The sequence below is a fragment of the Sceloporus occidentalis genome, unplaced genomic scaffold (assembly GCF_023333645.1).
Source record: "Sceloporus occidentalis isolate IW3139 unplaced genomic scaffold, rSceOcc1.0.p SCAF_7, whole genome shotgun sequence".
Lineage (NCBI taxonomy): Eukaryota > Metazoa > Chordata > Lepidosauria > Squamata > Phrynosomatidae > Sceloporus > Sceloporus occidentalis.
Window position 1 is genome coordinate 10,138,311 of NW_028316987.1, and position 15,658 is coordinate 10,153,968.

The 15,658-nt window shown below is 42.8% G+C and overlaps 1 protein-coding gene across 1 annotated transcript in view; it reads left to right on the plus strand.

Annotated features, from left to right (window-relative positions):
* The first annotated feature begins 324 nt into the window (after window positions 1–324).
* The window catches only part of LOC149309158 (uncharacterized), a 40,568-nt gene continuing 25,234 nt past the window's right edge, over window positions 325–15,658 (plus strand). The window contains exons 1-9 of the mRNA XM_089531869.1: window positions 325–481; window positions 1,449–1,570; window positions 7,756–7,869; window positions 8,616–8,684; window positions 10,837–10,899; window positions 11,369–11,434; window positions 11,733–11,789; window positions 13,679–13,849; window positions 14,994–15,317. Coding sequence (XP_089387995.1) covers window positions 325–481; window positions 1,449–1,570; window positions 7,756–7,869; window positions 8,616–8,684; window positions 10,837–10,899; window positions 11,369–11,434; window positions 11,733–11,789; window positions 13,679–13,849; window positions 14,994–15,317 — 1,143 coding nt within the window. The remainder of the gene's footprint in view (window positions 482–1,448; window positions 1,571–7,755; window positions 7,870–8,615; window positions 8,685–10,836; window positions 10,900–11,368; window positions 11,435–11,732; window positions 11,790–13,678; window positions 13,850–14,993; window positions 15,318–15,658) is intronic.

Here is a 15,658-nt window from a genome sequence, read left to right on the forward strand (position 1 = left end):
AGTCTATAACTGCCTTCTTTTGGATCAGTCCATTGGGCCATCCAGTCCAGTGTAAGTAGCAGTAGCTCTCCAATATTTGTTAATCTTTAAGGTGCTGCAAGACTCTGAAGTTTTTGCTGCCACAGACTAATCTGACTGCCCTCTGGAAATTAAAGCAGAAAGTAATGCTCTAGAGTGAGATGCCAACTGATTGGTAGAGGGAGTCTGGTGGGCGGGCATCATGGGCAGATAAGAGCTTGGATCAGAGGTGCCAAAGGTTGGCATGGAGAGAGACAGAAGAGTGTGTGTGTATGCATGCTGAAGATCTGGAATACTGAAAGAGACATGCAGGCTCTGAGGGGAGTCCAGTCTTTGGGTTACCTCTGCCTCCTCTTGATATTAGGGGAGCTAGTTCCCCCTAGTACTGCTCAGTTATGGTGGCCCTTTAGTGAAACTAAGGACACCAAAACTACAACAGCTGTGATGCCTACAACCTCCAAAGGTAGGTTCAGATTATATAATCAATCTCACCTTTGCTGTCCTATAGAGGAAAGGGTTAGGAGGACAAACATTTTTATGACTGCAGCTCCCATAATCCATCACCATTGGCTATGTTAGATGAGGCTGGTGGGAATTGTTGGCCAAAAAAGGTCTGAAGGGGCACAGTTTCCACCTCTGGGTTAAAAGAAGAGAAGAATACAGAAGGCTCATTCTTAAAAGGTGGCATTTAATCTTGGCTGTGCAGAGTACTTGGGTTGTAGGTGTGCAGTGGAAATGTATGGGAATTTGTTTTTAACAGCTTGGAGTATAAAGTCTGGAGAAGAAGGCTGTCCAGGGTTAGGGTGGCCTACTTCTTTCGCATCTGCCAAGGCTCTAAAAAATCAATCCAGGCAGGATTGCAATGTGCTAAATTTTCCTTATGTGGCAATGAGGTGATGTTAAAAAGCTTTTGTTGCTCACAATTCTACTTCAGATCATCAGTGCAGCAGGAAAAGGTTATGCCTGTTAAATTTGTGATTGTTGTGCAGTGTCGAAAGGTACAGAACCCTTGCCAATGTAGTATGGAGACAGCATGATGGATTTTGCCTGAGAGGAACTGGCCTTAGATCTCTATTTCGCCCTGATACTTGCCGAATGTCGCTATCAAGCTGCTCTTCATTCTATCCTATCTCATATAGTTATTATGTGCCCTGAGCACCAATGAACTTGGATGGGGTCTAGATGTAAGACAAGCAGGCAGTTATGGGAAGGTGGAACCCAAGTCTTGGTCATCCTTCCTGTGCAAGGGAGTTATTTCTTTCATATTTTGGTAAAGCATGGGAAAATTACTTTCAGACTATAACTCCCAGTGACCATGCTGGCTGAGAGGGGATGGGAAGTGCAGTTGAAAAAGTTACTTTTCTAAACTCTGGTTTTGGATGCTGTGATGTGGTAACCATTCCTAATCTGGTTTTGTGTTGCCTCACCAGGTATGGAAGCTGATGTGGTGCAGCTTTCTGAGAAGACAGTAGCTGTGAGCACATCTCCTCCTTGGAATACACCTGAGATATTTGTGGAGGAGGCAGCCCCATCTGAAAAAACACTAGACCTGGTGAGCACTTGCCATGTGGTACCTGGTTATGGCTGATAACACAGGGGATAATCTAGCAACAGAGCACAATAGAGACTTGGGGGAGAGACCCCAGATCCTTGCACAGTGCAGGAGAATTATCCTTTTACTAGGAAGGTTCCTGTGTCTTTTAACAGTAATCTGACCAGCAGAAATTGAATAGGTAAAGCTCTCTCCATCACTGTATTTCCCTACGGGAGAAGCTTTAACTACCAAATAAGTGACTCATGCAACTGCTTAAAGCAAGAGACCCTCTGAACCCATTCTCAATAGTGGGAAACTAAACTTGTAACGGATATGTAAAATGATTAGCTGGAGTAGAGAAAAGGGCACAGTTGCAAACAGAAGAATGCTTTGGTAACTGGGTACATAGCATATACAACAGCTGACATTTATATAAAAATGTTTTGAGTGTTTATCATAGTCATATCGTTATTTCAATAATAGTGTCTAACTGTGAGAACCAGCATGGTGTAGCGGTTTCAGTGTTGGAATAGGACTCTGGAGACTAGGGTTTGAATCCCAGTTCAGCCATGGAAAGCCACACTGGGTGACCCTGGGCAAATTATACTGTCTCATCCCCAGAGGATGGCAATGGCATACCCCTTTGAAGAAACTTGCCTAGAAAACCTCATGATAGGGTTGTCATAAGTTGGAAATGAAGGCACACAACAACAACAACAACAACAACAGCAAGTGTCTAACACCTTTTATAAAATAAGGCTGTAAAGTATGAGTATAATCATCATCATTCCAACTCCAAGGCCAGCTAGTAAGTTCATGGTAGAAACTGAATTTGAAGGGAGAATTTCCATACAAATAGCAGCTATGATGTATAGGTGATGTGCCAGCTCATAGGTGATGTACCTGAATATGTCCACTGATGCTGTCTCCATGTATTTATTACTTACATTTATATCCCACCTTTCCTCAAGATTAAGCACAATGTTAAATAGTTTAGGACTTTGATAATGATGATTCAAGTTCAGGCTTCACCTGCAGCAATGAGAGTGAAAGCGTGTGGGTCTGTGTGTGTAGGAGGAAGAGAGAGAGGAAGGCAGGAAATCCAGTCTTTTAAGCAAAATGCTGTTTAAAATATATTAATTAACACTATTGTGCATGAATTGTGCAGAACCTTATGCCTTTCAGATCACAGAGTATAAAGAATGGCATACATACAAGATCCTACCTTTGTACTCTGTAATAATTAATCTGGAAGAATGAATGCCTTTCATTCCATTCCATTATAAAATGAAAGTGGGGACTTTCTGATGGTGAGCAGTTAAGAGAATATGAAGGTCACCACACTCTAAACTACACTGGGAAATTTCAAGTGTACAATTTTTTTAGTTGTTATAGAAACTGCCTTATACCAAGCAATGATTCTTGTTCCAACCAGTTCAATGTGAATATTAGTAGCTCTCCAGGTCTTTAGAAAGAGGTGTTTCTCAAGCATACCAAGGGATACTGGGAACTAAAACTAGAACTTTTGATATGCAAAGCATATTCTCAGTAACTGAATAATGAATCTGGTTTTCTCCCACCCCAAAAAATGGGAAGATCTGATGTGTTTGTGCTGATTTGGATACATCACTTTGGGAGGGACTACAAGTTCCAGAATCCCCCAGGCAGCATAGTGAGTGGGAATGGGAGTACTAAAAAAACTAACAACTCCAGACTCTGTGTAGAATATACACAGGGTCAAATCATATTGATCAATTATTCTTTAACTGCCTTGCTGTATTCAAAGCCACGTAGTTTAGAGCGAGACATCTGTCTGGTCACTGTTAGAAACAATGCTGGTCTAGATGGACCTTTGGTCTAATCCAGAATGACAATCATTTTCTACATGGAAAAAAGTGTAAATGCACACAGAGAGATGTAATGGCGTGTGGTGGAGTATCTTGTGAACTTTAAAGCAGAACGGGTTGACTGGGCCTTTTGTTCACATGAAAAATGTCATTTCTGAATGAGACATACCAATGTGAATCAGGGATGATTGCGTCTCTAGAAGTGATACTATTCATTGGCAGAATATGTGAGATTGCTGTATGCTCACACATCTGTGCATCCTTTTTTTGAAGCACAGCAGGAAATCACAATTTTCCAGTTGATTGTGGGTTGTCCTGCATGAAGTACCAACCATGCAAAACAAGCATCATGACAAAAGCTGCCTCCAGAGCTTCATTGTCACTTTCCATTCCCAGGAATTCAGTATTATGTGCCTTCAAGTTGTTTCCAACTGATGGTCTTTTGCCTTTCTCTGAGGCTGAGAGAGTGTGGCTTGCCAGTGGGTTTTCCAACTGGTCAACCAGTGGGTTTCCATAACTGAGTGGGGATTTGAACCCTGGTCTCCAGAGTCATAGTCCAATGCTCAAACCACTACACCACTCTGGCTCTTGTACTCTAAGGAATAAAGTTCCTTAAAAGGCTTAGATGTACACACTTAAAAAGGCAAAAAATGAACATGTGTCAGGGAACTAGCATTGCCTGGCTGCAAATTCTCATTGGGTTTTAACTGTGGCAAACCTAGGTGTTTGCCACAGTTCAACTTCAAACTGGCTATGCTGGTTGTGGCTTCTGGGAGTTGAAGTCACAAACAGCTTGAGGTCCAAAGGTTGAAAATCGCTTCTTTAAATTTTAAAGGATCTATCCAAGGTACTGAACCTCTTTGGGGGATAGTGTTTAACACTTTAGAGAGCCAACGTGGTGTAATGGCTTGAGCTGGTGTAATGATTTGAGCGTTGGACTACAACTCTGGAGAACTCAGGGTTCGATTCCCCTCTTGAGCATAAAAACCTGCTGGATTACCTTGGGCAACTTACACTCTCTCAGTCTCAGAGGATGGCAATAGTGACACACACACACACACCCCGAAGAAACCTGCCAAGAAAATCCTATTATACATTCACCATAAGTAAAAAAAGGGCAGTCCCAGTTAATCCACTGCCATCCTGCTTTTTCAACAGCTTTTTAAGTGCCCCAGTTTCTCTCTCCTCGTTCCACTTTTTCCTCTTTGTATAAACTGATACATCCTCTTCTAGCTTGTATGTTTTTCCTCATTTATAACTTTGGCCATCTTGACCACACTCTAATGTTGGTTGGCCACGTGTGTCCTAGTTTTCATCTGGAAAATGCTAGAAGATTTGTGTGACTGCATTCAGAAAACAATCCAAAATTCACAGCAGGGCAATACCTTTTTTAGGACCTAGAAATGCCACAAAAACGTTTAAGTTTTTAAATTTTCCAAATCTCTTCATCAGGCCAAGTGATCCAAAAAGAAAGGTATGGGGGGGGGGGGAGAGTAAAGACCTAAATTCTGCCATCTTTTCCATTCTGAGTCCAAACTTGACAGCCACAACCCCTAGCCTGTTTTTAGTTAATTTTGCATTTCTCTTCCTTTCCACCATCCACTACATTTTTGTCTTACCTGGTCCTATGAAGCCTTCTAGAGAACTTGAAGGCACATGCATTATTTTCTTTCCTTTGTAGTGGTCCTCATAAAGGTGACATCCCACTGTGGGTTTTGGATTTCTGTCTTTAGCATGTGACAGCCAATGTGGCACAGTGGTTTAAGTGTTGGAGTACAACTCTGGAAACCAGGGTCCAAATCCCAGCCTGGCCATGGAAACCCACTGGTGACCTTGAGCAAGTCACACTCTCTCAGCCTCAGAGGAAAACAAAGTCAACCCCCCCCCCCCCCCGTGAACAAATCTTGCTTAGAAAACCCCATGATAGCTTCGCCTTAGAGTCACAATAAGTTGAAAGCATGCATCATATATCAGGAATACTTTGATTGAGAGTTCCTGCATGGCAGGGGGGTTGGATTGGATGGCCCTTGGGTCTGTTCCAACTCTATGATTCTATGATTTTATGATTCTATGAACAACAACAACAACAACAACAACAACAACAACAACAAGGATTTGTGCCTTCAAAACCACAAACTGTTTTGGGAAGGGGAGCAGATGTACCTGTGGTGTGTCTGGAGGGCAATTGTTTGACTCTTTGGCCACATTGACTACCAGAAAATGGGGGGGGGGGCAGACTTAAAGGGGGAAGGAGTCCCCCCCCCACTTTTGAAAAACCACAGTGCAGTGGGACAATGCAATCTATTGAAATGATGAATGGGCACAGGCAAGCCATCATTGGGAAGGGGTTAGAAAAGGCATGGTTTGTGATCCTGGGGGCTTGGGGGCTACAAAAATAGTCTAGGGGATTTCATGGAGCCCAGCAATGTAACAACAGGGAAGGCAAAATGGGGGCATTTTGCCCCAAAGAAGAATCCCCCCCCAAAAAAAAAATGCTTCAGCATCTATATTTTTGTCAATGCAGTAATCTATAACTCCAGCTGAGCATTTAGAAAAACAGTTCAGACATCCAAAGAAAAGGAGTAAAGTTGCCAAATGAATGTGGGCACAGGAAATGTAAGAGTTCTGGGCATCAACGTTTTTCAATATCTCACTCTCTGCAAAGATGGAAATGTGTGGACTGAAGGAAATTTTTATTTTGGGGAGATACAAAATAATTATTTGAGGAGCACTGTCCTCATTTTGCTCCCCGCCCCATAGCTACTATGGAGCCCTAGGGTTGCATTCTGCTCTACTCTCATCTGTACAATGTTATTCCGTTTGTTGCATCTTGAACCATGGGATTGTGTTACGTATTCTGGTTTACTTATATGAGTTGAGATACATGTGCTGTGGGTAGCCATGCACGCACAGACCAAACTGTGTGGAATGCTTGTGATAATACAAGTGTATATGTTGAGTGGGTATATACAAGTTTGTGTGTTGCCATGAGTCCATGCGTGCATGCCTAACAGGCTGAGTGTAACTAGTTGTAAATAACAAGTTACTTGTAATTATTATTATAACTAGGGCATTTGTTGTTGTTGTTACATGTTTGCAAGTCAACTCTGAGCTAGAGCAATCTTAAAAGGTTTTCTTGGCAAGATTTAACAGTGAAGGTTTGCCATTGCCTTTCTCTTATGATCAGAGTGTGTGACTTATCCAAGGTTGCCCAATGGGTTCCTATGAATGAGTGGGGATTTGAACCCCTATCTCCTTAACTTCTTATCTCTCAAACTACTACATCATGCTGACTCTAAATTAGGACATAATTAAGCTATATTGCAACTACAATGTAATGAGGAATCATTTCACTTCTTTTCTGACATAACTGCAACTGTTTGAGTTACACATATAGTAACAAGAGTTTAGCCTCAGCATTTAGATGTGTTTTGTACCCCAGGCCAAGAGCTTACCCCATTCCAAATTTACAAAGTAAAGAAATAAGTAATGGTTGGTTTTGAATAGTAAGACACTGATGTTAATTTTAAAATTATAACTATATCTGTAACTTGCTATCAAAGCGGCTTTGGAATTGCAACCGTAACAGATTGCTTTTAAAAAGTAACTCCCCAAGTTTTGCTGTCCTTGTATTACTTATTCTGTCTACTCACCACAAAGGCAACTCCAATAGCAGTCTCACAACTTCTCTGTTCACCCCGTTCCCCATATCTGCATGAAAAGCTGGTGGCAATATAAGCCAAGTGGCTGCTAATCTGACCGGAGTGAGCTCTTGCTGCAGGAGACACAGACCCAAGCCCCAAGGCCAGCTTCTCCATCCTGTGACAGACTTATTCCCTCTCACCCTCCTTGCATCATGCCAAACTGTCTTTTCCTGCTAACTTTATCAACAAACAAGTTCTTGTGAGACACAACAAAGCCTTGGCTGCTGTGGCAGAATGACCTGGATTTCCAAGCCTCACTCCTTCTGTAGGCAGGTTTGAAAACGTCATTTTGAGAACCACACCTCCCAGCATCCCCAGCCAGTATGACCTCTGATGGGAGTTGTAGTCCAAAACCATTTTTAAAAGCTGTAAGTTCCACCCTGTAAGGCAATAGAACTCAAAAGTGGTGGTCCATGGACTAGCTGCTGGTCTACAACGAGTTTCAAGAAAACTATGTGATATGATAATAGTATGGCACAAGTATGATCTCAGGTACATTGGGCAGAAAATGCCAGTTTACCACATCAGATAGTTTGAGAGGTGCTGCTGATAGATAGAGGAATCAAGACATTTATTGTATGTATTGTACAGGTCTTTATCTGCCAGTTGGAAACTAGCTGAAAGGAACCACAAATTCCCTTTTTCTTCCTAGGCCATGTCAGCTGATAGCAGGACAGGAGCACCGCCTGACGTCACCTTTCCCTTCTCATCTGTCTTTGAGGGAAGTGCTGGGGAAGAAGAAGAGAGTGAATTCCTACAATTTCAGGTAATGATATTGGTAGAGCCTGGATGAGCTCCTGTCTTTTTTGCCCATATGATAATCTCCAGAGTCTCATAAGTCCAAAACCTAAAACTGTATTTCCATATTTCCAAATGTGAGATCTAACATATTTACACAAGTTGTTTCCAGAGGTTAGAAAAGCAACGTTTTACACTTCATCAGTTATTTTATTGGTGTTTAATGCATTTTAAAAATTCTTTTCAAGGGCATTTTATGCCATCCTCTTATCAATCCCATATTTTTCTTCCCTGCAAAGTATTTAAAAAGTAATTGCAAAGCTGAGCAACCAGTCTGGTCAACACTGCCATGAGTAATGCCAGTGAATTACATTTGAAATACTATAATGAGTATTGGAAACAAATTACTTTTTAAAAGTAACTTTCCAAGCTCAGCTGGAATGAAGGAAACAATTCACAAAAGGATTAACTGGATTTTGAAAGCAGAGAGATACATGGAGATATGCAGCAGGCAAAAAGAAGCCCTCTAGATTTTGTGGACTGTGACTCCCAGCAGCCTATCCAGGAATGCTGGGAGTCCAACAAAATCTGAAGTCCAGAAAGATCTAAACTCCATCCACTTTGCCTATTCCTGCTGGTTCTTCCTCCATCATAGAAGGATAGCTGTATTTGGGTTGTGAGGAGCTATTCTACCACAGAGTAGAAGAGGCAGCCTGGTCTTAGGCTGTGTCTGAGAAAATATTATTTCCTGACTGTCATTCTCTTCTGTCCCAGAAAGTCTCAAATCCCTCGACTCCTTCAGCTCACCAATCCACGAGTAGAGGAGACTCCGTGGCAAAACAGGTATGTTGGAGCTTGGCTATCAAAGCACTATTGCCGTTGCAAAGAAAAGGTATTTAGGTTGCAGCTAAAGAGATATGAACCAGGAAAAACAGGGCCTTTGTTCATTGAGAATTCTTTTGAAGCAACATACAGTTCAGTTCATCTTTATTATGCTCATAGACCAGCACAGAAACAACATATATTACATCCATCTTTCTTTTGAGGATGGATTTTGTAGGAGTGTTTTGGTGAGTATTGTGCTACTAACAGTCATGTGAAACCACTGCTTTACTTAAAGTTGCTAGTGGAAGAGCCCCAGTGTGGATTCCTGTGGTTAAACTACGGCCTAGGTTTTCACTATATACAATGTTGGTTGCAAAATAGTATAGCTGCTACAGATCCCAGCAAAGTCTCCTGGAAAAGGTAGATTGATGAGATAAATGCTGCTTCCTCTTCCTCAGCTGAACTATAGTTCCAAAATACAATTATGGTTTTGATCCAAAACGTCCAGAATTCTCCAGCTGGCATAGCCAGTTCCAGATTCCTCCAGCCACCAATTACCCCCATGTCTAGTCCTCCTTCAACCCTAATCAACCTTTGATATCAAATTAATATTAAAAAGGGATGTTTTAGGCAAGTAGCTGAGAGTGCATCTCCAGTGCAGGAAACTAGCATGTCATAGATCCTGTTGGCTCAGCAATAAATTAAGATTGGAATCTGCTTAATCCCTTCACATGTAAGTGTGATGTGCAGGGTACCTGCCAGAAAGCTGGAAATCAAGGGGCACTTCCCTCTGGAGATGACACTTCTTTGTGCCTTGGTTGTCCAACCATCTCCATGCATCTCTGGCCATTCTTCCCCCTGGAAAATCCACACATCTCACCCTATAAATATGCCTACCTGGGCACCACACATTCAGTCCAGTTGGAGTCAGGCAGATACTCTATTGGATTAAAGCTTGGCTCCTCAGTACTACTAGGTGCACCACAAAGCAGAGTCATGAACCCCATTCGACACAGTCTTCCCCCAGATTGGAACCTCACTTCTGAATTGGTAAAGTATCACCTACTGCAATCCTTTAATTCACTGTCCACTACCACCTTTTATATCTTAGTTCTTGCATGCGAGTGTGAGAGAGTGGTTTGCATGGGTGTTTATTGCCCTTTTAATCAATAAACAAAACTAATTTGGAAGCTGCCTCTGGAGTTCTTGGGTTTGGAATAATTATACATAGGCTTGTGTCCTAGCTTTAGCATCACCTGAAGCCTTCTCTCTGCTTCCTACTGAGCTAAATTAATTCCCATGTTTAATAAAATTTGTGGGTGCCCTCCTGGGACCCTGGGATTTAAGGTAACACACTATGGCCATAGATCTAAAGCACTTTAGATCTGTAATAAGATTATGCCCAAAGTGGTTCACTCTGAATAAGGAGCCATTGTATATACTTTTATTCAACCAGGAACCTTTGTTGGTTCTCTCCACTTAAAAAAGAGAACATCAGTTTTCAAACTTCCCAGGAAGTCTGTCTAATTCCTCTTCCTTTCTTCTCCTTTCAGATACAAAGTGAAGCTGAAAGATCACTGGATCTTATAGTGACTTCTGAGGGAGACCTGCATAATGTTAAAGTGAGTCAACAGACTGTTAATACCTCTTTCTTTGAGAATCCATAGCAAATGAAAGGAGGCAGCACCAATGAGGGTATCTCTTGCCTTGGCAGTTTTGAATCATCCAGCAGTGATTTGACACAAAATCTAGAGGACCAGTGTTTGAAAACCACAGGGTTGGAATTGAGACAGCTTGACTGCCATGGCTAAGTAGGGATGTCTCAGTTCAGCACTCTTACTACCATGCCATATTGGCTCTCCAGTCAAATATGTGCACTGAAATAAATAGCACATGTGAGGACAAATAAAGAAAGTAGTTGAATTCCCGCTGTAGAAGAAAATGAATATTCCCTCTACAGGCATCCCCTGCTTTTTAACAGCTTGCTTTTTGAAGAGCCACTCTTTCAATGCTATTAAATTATTACCAGAACCAATGTATTCTGCTGTCTGCTTATAGTGCCATCCGGTGTGGTCCACCCTCCCCGCACCCCCTAGTGACATCCTCCACTGGTCAGTGTGTCCATATGCCTGAACTTATAGCTTTTTAAAAACTGTCTTGCTTTTGACAGGTGGAACCTGAGGAGACCTCATCAACCCTCCCTCCCAAGACGGCTGCTGCCTCCATTCACTGGGTAAAAAAGGGAAAAGATGAGGGCAAATTTCAGCCTAGTACTTGAGAAAACCTTGCTGTGTGACATCTCCTTGTCTCACCCCCAAATACCTCAATGTTTATGGCATAAATATTGCCCTTGACATTCCTCTTATGAAATGCTAGTATGTGGCAATCACCTTCTTCTTTGCTAAACCATTCCTGGTCCCTGGTTCCTCAGATGCCTGATCTTTCCGTCCCCTGTGAATCTGGGACCCTTTGCTTCTTGATGAACAGCCATTTTAAAAAGCAGATAGATGTGTGCACTACAAAGCGATGTACTCTTCCTCCATAGGAGGATATCGTGCCAGCTGAGTGGAGGATTGTGATGTTGCAAGCAGGAGGAGCATTGGTGTCAACTGATGGCTCAGAAAAAAACAACCAGACCCAGCCAGTCTTAGTTCCACTATAAATGATAATTTCCTAATGGTCATCATTTTGTATCCCAACAGACCTCAGAACACTTGCCAATATCAGCTCACCAATCCACAGTCAGAGAGGAGTCTGAGGCAAAACAGGTATGTTAGGGTTTGGATATCAAATGTGTCCCTACCTAGTTGATGCTAGTTGTTAATTGGGACTAACAGTTTTATTCATGATTTTTAATAATATCACTAGGGGCTTCGCCATGTAATATTATCCCTATAATATCAGTAGGGCCTGAATCCGGTGACTTCTCAGGGGGTCATCCCTAGGTCTTGGAATATGACTCTGAAAGCTCAGACTGGAGTAGTCATAGGCAATGATACCCATCATTTGGTAGCCACATGTGAAGTATGGCATATTACTAATTAATTACTTTTTTGTCTCCCTTAGATGACTAACATTTCACAGTGTGTCTGTCCAGCAATGCCTGGCCCTCGTGGTCCTAAGGTAGGCCTATATGTTTTTCTAGCCCTGTTGGATCACTGTGGTAACACTATATACATAGTTCACGCAATGTCTAATGTACACAAGAAAGCTTTCAAACATGCCTTCAGGAACATGGCTTGTGACAAGGAAAAATAGGTTTTCCAAATAGGTTTTCCAAACCAAACCACGATTCCTCTAGTAGGGTTACTACCATTTCTTGGGGCCAGAATGGAAATATACCTTGAAGAGGCAGCTGTGCAAAATCCCGTCCACATCCTAACATTGGGTTTATCCCAGCAATTCTGTTCGAGGCTACAAAATTGTTTGGACTGCTTTACCACAAAATTGCTTTGGAGTTGCTGAAGAGGGGAGAGACTAACATTTCACCTGCCCCAGCAACTGCAATGGGATCCCCAGTTTATGGTTAGTGATACCAGCTGCTTTAGGTTGCTGGTGGAAGAAGGAGAGGAGTCTTTAGCCTTTTCCTCTCATTGGCCAGCAACTGGGATTGCTGCATTTGAGCTGCCATTATTAGGGCAGTTGCAATGATGCCAAATAACAATAAGGTGGTGTAGAGATGAGAAGGATAGGAACCGCACAGCCCACATCTAAGGGCTGTATATGGACTATACAGCACAGGCTGTAGGTGCATCTACACTGTAGAAATATTGCAGTTTGATACCACTTTAAGTGCTGTAGCTCAATCATATGGAATCCTGGGATTTGTCATTTTAGAAGGTCTTTAGCGTTCTCTACCAGAATGTCAGTGCCTCATAAAACTACAAATCTCAGGATTCTGTAGGATGGAGCCATGGCAGTTAAAGTGGTGTCAAACTGCATTATTTCTACAGTGAAAATGCACTCTATATGCTTCCTTTTTAAGACTCCAGCATGGGCCAGGAGTTCAGAGGTGTAGCTTTCCTTATTGTTGTATTTCCACACTAAGAAGAGTTGAAGCTGATGAGCTCCACTGCACTGAGATGGTTAAAATCAATGGCACAAAAGCTCTAATAGTAAAGCAGTGGGAACTTGGGGCACAGCCAAAATAAACCTTTTGCCCTGTGTCAGTGCAGGAAAGATGTGATTCTGCACGGAATCTTTTGCAAAGAGTCCAATGGAACTTGGTTTCAAAGAATACCTGATCCCTGAATTAATGTCATACCTTCCTGCTTTAGCAGCAACAGTCCTGGTTAACCCTGGTTAACTCTCTTTTCAACTGCTTTTAAAATATCTTGCTTTTTCTCTCCTTCTCCCACCTCCACTCTTTGTCATTAGCTTACTTCAGTTTCTTCGAAGAAAGTTCAAACTGTAAAAGTAATTTGCACTCAGTTAATTTAGCAGAGAAAAAGAAGAGGGAGCAGAAACTTGCCCTCCCCTGTAGACTCAGGCAAAAGCAAATTGCTGCAGCCTCTCCTATTTTATGTATTCTTCTCCTCATTAACTTTTTCCAACTTGAGAACACTCTGTTATTACTTGGCCACAAGTGAGCCAGATTTTGTCTGTGAAATGTTGGAGGATGTGGAGTAAGTGTAAAGTGCCCCCCTTTGCAAAATGTCTGCCAGGGGACCCACACATCCAAAACAAATGCACCAAAAAGTGAATTGGGTTGCAGGCTTATGTAGGAGCCTGTTCAGGCACCTAAGCCAGTGTTTCTCAACCTGTGGCCCTCCAGATGTTTTGGATATCAGCTCTCAGGATCCCTTATCATTGATCATGTGGACTGGAAGTCCAAAAGTATCTGGATGACCAAACAATGAAAACTGTTGATCAAAACACAACATGACTGTTTTCTTATGGAGTTCTTAAGGAGGAAAGTGAGAATCTTGCACAGCAGACGTGTGGAATTCTGGTGGAGATGGTTGGCTGCATCCATGGTACTCTTCTTAATCACAAGTTCTTTTCTACAATAGGGAGACAAGGGGGACCCTGGCCCACCAGGCCAAAGGGGACTACCTGGGGAAATTGGACAAACAGGCAGCCCTGGCCATCCAGGGCCAGCAGGGCCTCCAGGACAACCAGGCTCGCCCCTTCCAGGAACACCAGGCTGTACTGGTACCAGCAACAGAGAAGGCAGGTCTGAGGTGAGATTTGTTTGCTGGTGGTGACTGGCAGGGGGAGCTGGGAAGTATGGTGTCTACAGGAGTGTATGTGTAATCAGATGCTAGTAGACTGAAAGAAAGCTTGGAAAACTTACTTTTGAGAAAACTACAGTTCCCAGAATCCCCTAGCCCACATGGCCACTGTCCATGGAGAATTCTGCAACTAAAGTAGTCTTTCCACATTCTGGTTTGATATATCATCAAGTGCTTGGCCAGTGGACTTCGTATTTCCTTATATTGTGAAGAATGTTTTAAAATGAAGAGCAGATTTAGGGGTGCGATCTGGATTGAGACCTTATAGAATCATAGAGTTGGAAGAGACTGCAAGGGCCATCCAGTCCAACCCCCTGCCATGTCAGAAGCAAGACCAGAACTTTATCCTTTTTCCATACACCGTGTATCCAACTTGTAGTAGTGGTCATGCACACTCTTACCATTGGGAGAAAAGGCTGTTTTTACACCAGTGGAAGCTACCCTTAGCAATGGAAGCAATGGAAGTTTTCTTTACAATGAAACCTGTGTGGGTTGCCCAATTTAGATAAAAAAATTTTTCCAGAATTTGGAAAAATTGGTTGGTTGGTTGGTTGGTTGGTTGGTTCGTTCGTTGGTTGGATTATAACTATCCAGAACCACTCAAGCTGGGTGATTATGTTGCATTTCAAAAAAGTAACTTTTCCAAGCTGTCATCAAGACACTAAGGGTTCATGATCCAAAGCCTCTTTACCTCCTCTCCTGCCATGGACAGGTAGCTGAATGTTCCTTCATAGAATGAAATTCTTCCACAAGGCAAGAGACCATCATGTCATGGATCAGTTATAGTCTAGCCTTGCCTCTGACATGCTAGCTTTCTGCCTTTGGGGGTTACTGTTGCTTATGTTATTTAAGAACAATAGTAATATGAATCCCCACCTGTATTCTGAACTAGTACAGCTCAAGCACAAGTTTTTCCATCTCAGTAAAAACTCGGCTTTCAATTTGGTTTTGGTATTGGAACTGGTAAACTTGACATATGAGTTGCTCCAGAGAAAATGCATGAACTTTTCCTTCTCTCTTAAAATATAATTCATATTCTTCTGTTTTTCTGGATCTTTTCCAGGGAGCCACCATGCTTGTTGAAGGCCCCCCTGGACCACAGGGTTTGCCTGGCCACCCAGGCCCTCCTGGAGCTCAAGGATACCCAGGGCCAGAAGGCCCTCAAGGACCTCCTGGTATCCCAGGGCATGAAGGCCAACCAGGGGCACCAGGTCTTCCTGGTTCCCCAGGCCAACCCGGACCACCAGGGTCCTCTGGATCACCAGGTATGCCAGGGCCAGAAGGGCCAGAGGGGTCTCCAGGAGCCATGGGCCCCGAAGGACATCCAGGGCTTCCAGGCCCCGCAGGGCCACCAGGACCCTCAGGCTTTCCTGGGCAAGAAGGTCCTTCAGGACGAGAAGGGCAGGATGGGCCAAAGGTAAACAGTGCTATTAACAGGGAGACAGAAGGAAATGAAAAAATGGGGGGCGCTAGGTGCCATAAAATGGTCAAGCAAGATCAGGGACAATAATAAACAGGTTATGCTGGTTGTGGGATTGTAGGAGTTGTAAACAAACCAAAGTTTGCAGGTAAAGACTTGCAAGAGATATAAACTGGGAAGGGGGAGTAGGGATAACCAAAGCACAATGAAGTTACACTTCAAAAGAAATGCAATAGGAACGCCCATACTCCTTCTTTTGCAGGCACAAGTAACTTTTTGTAAATATTTTAGGGTTAATTTAGAGCAGTGGTGGGCAAAGTGTTGCCCACAGATCACAG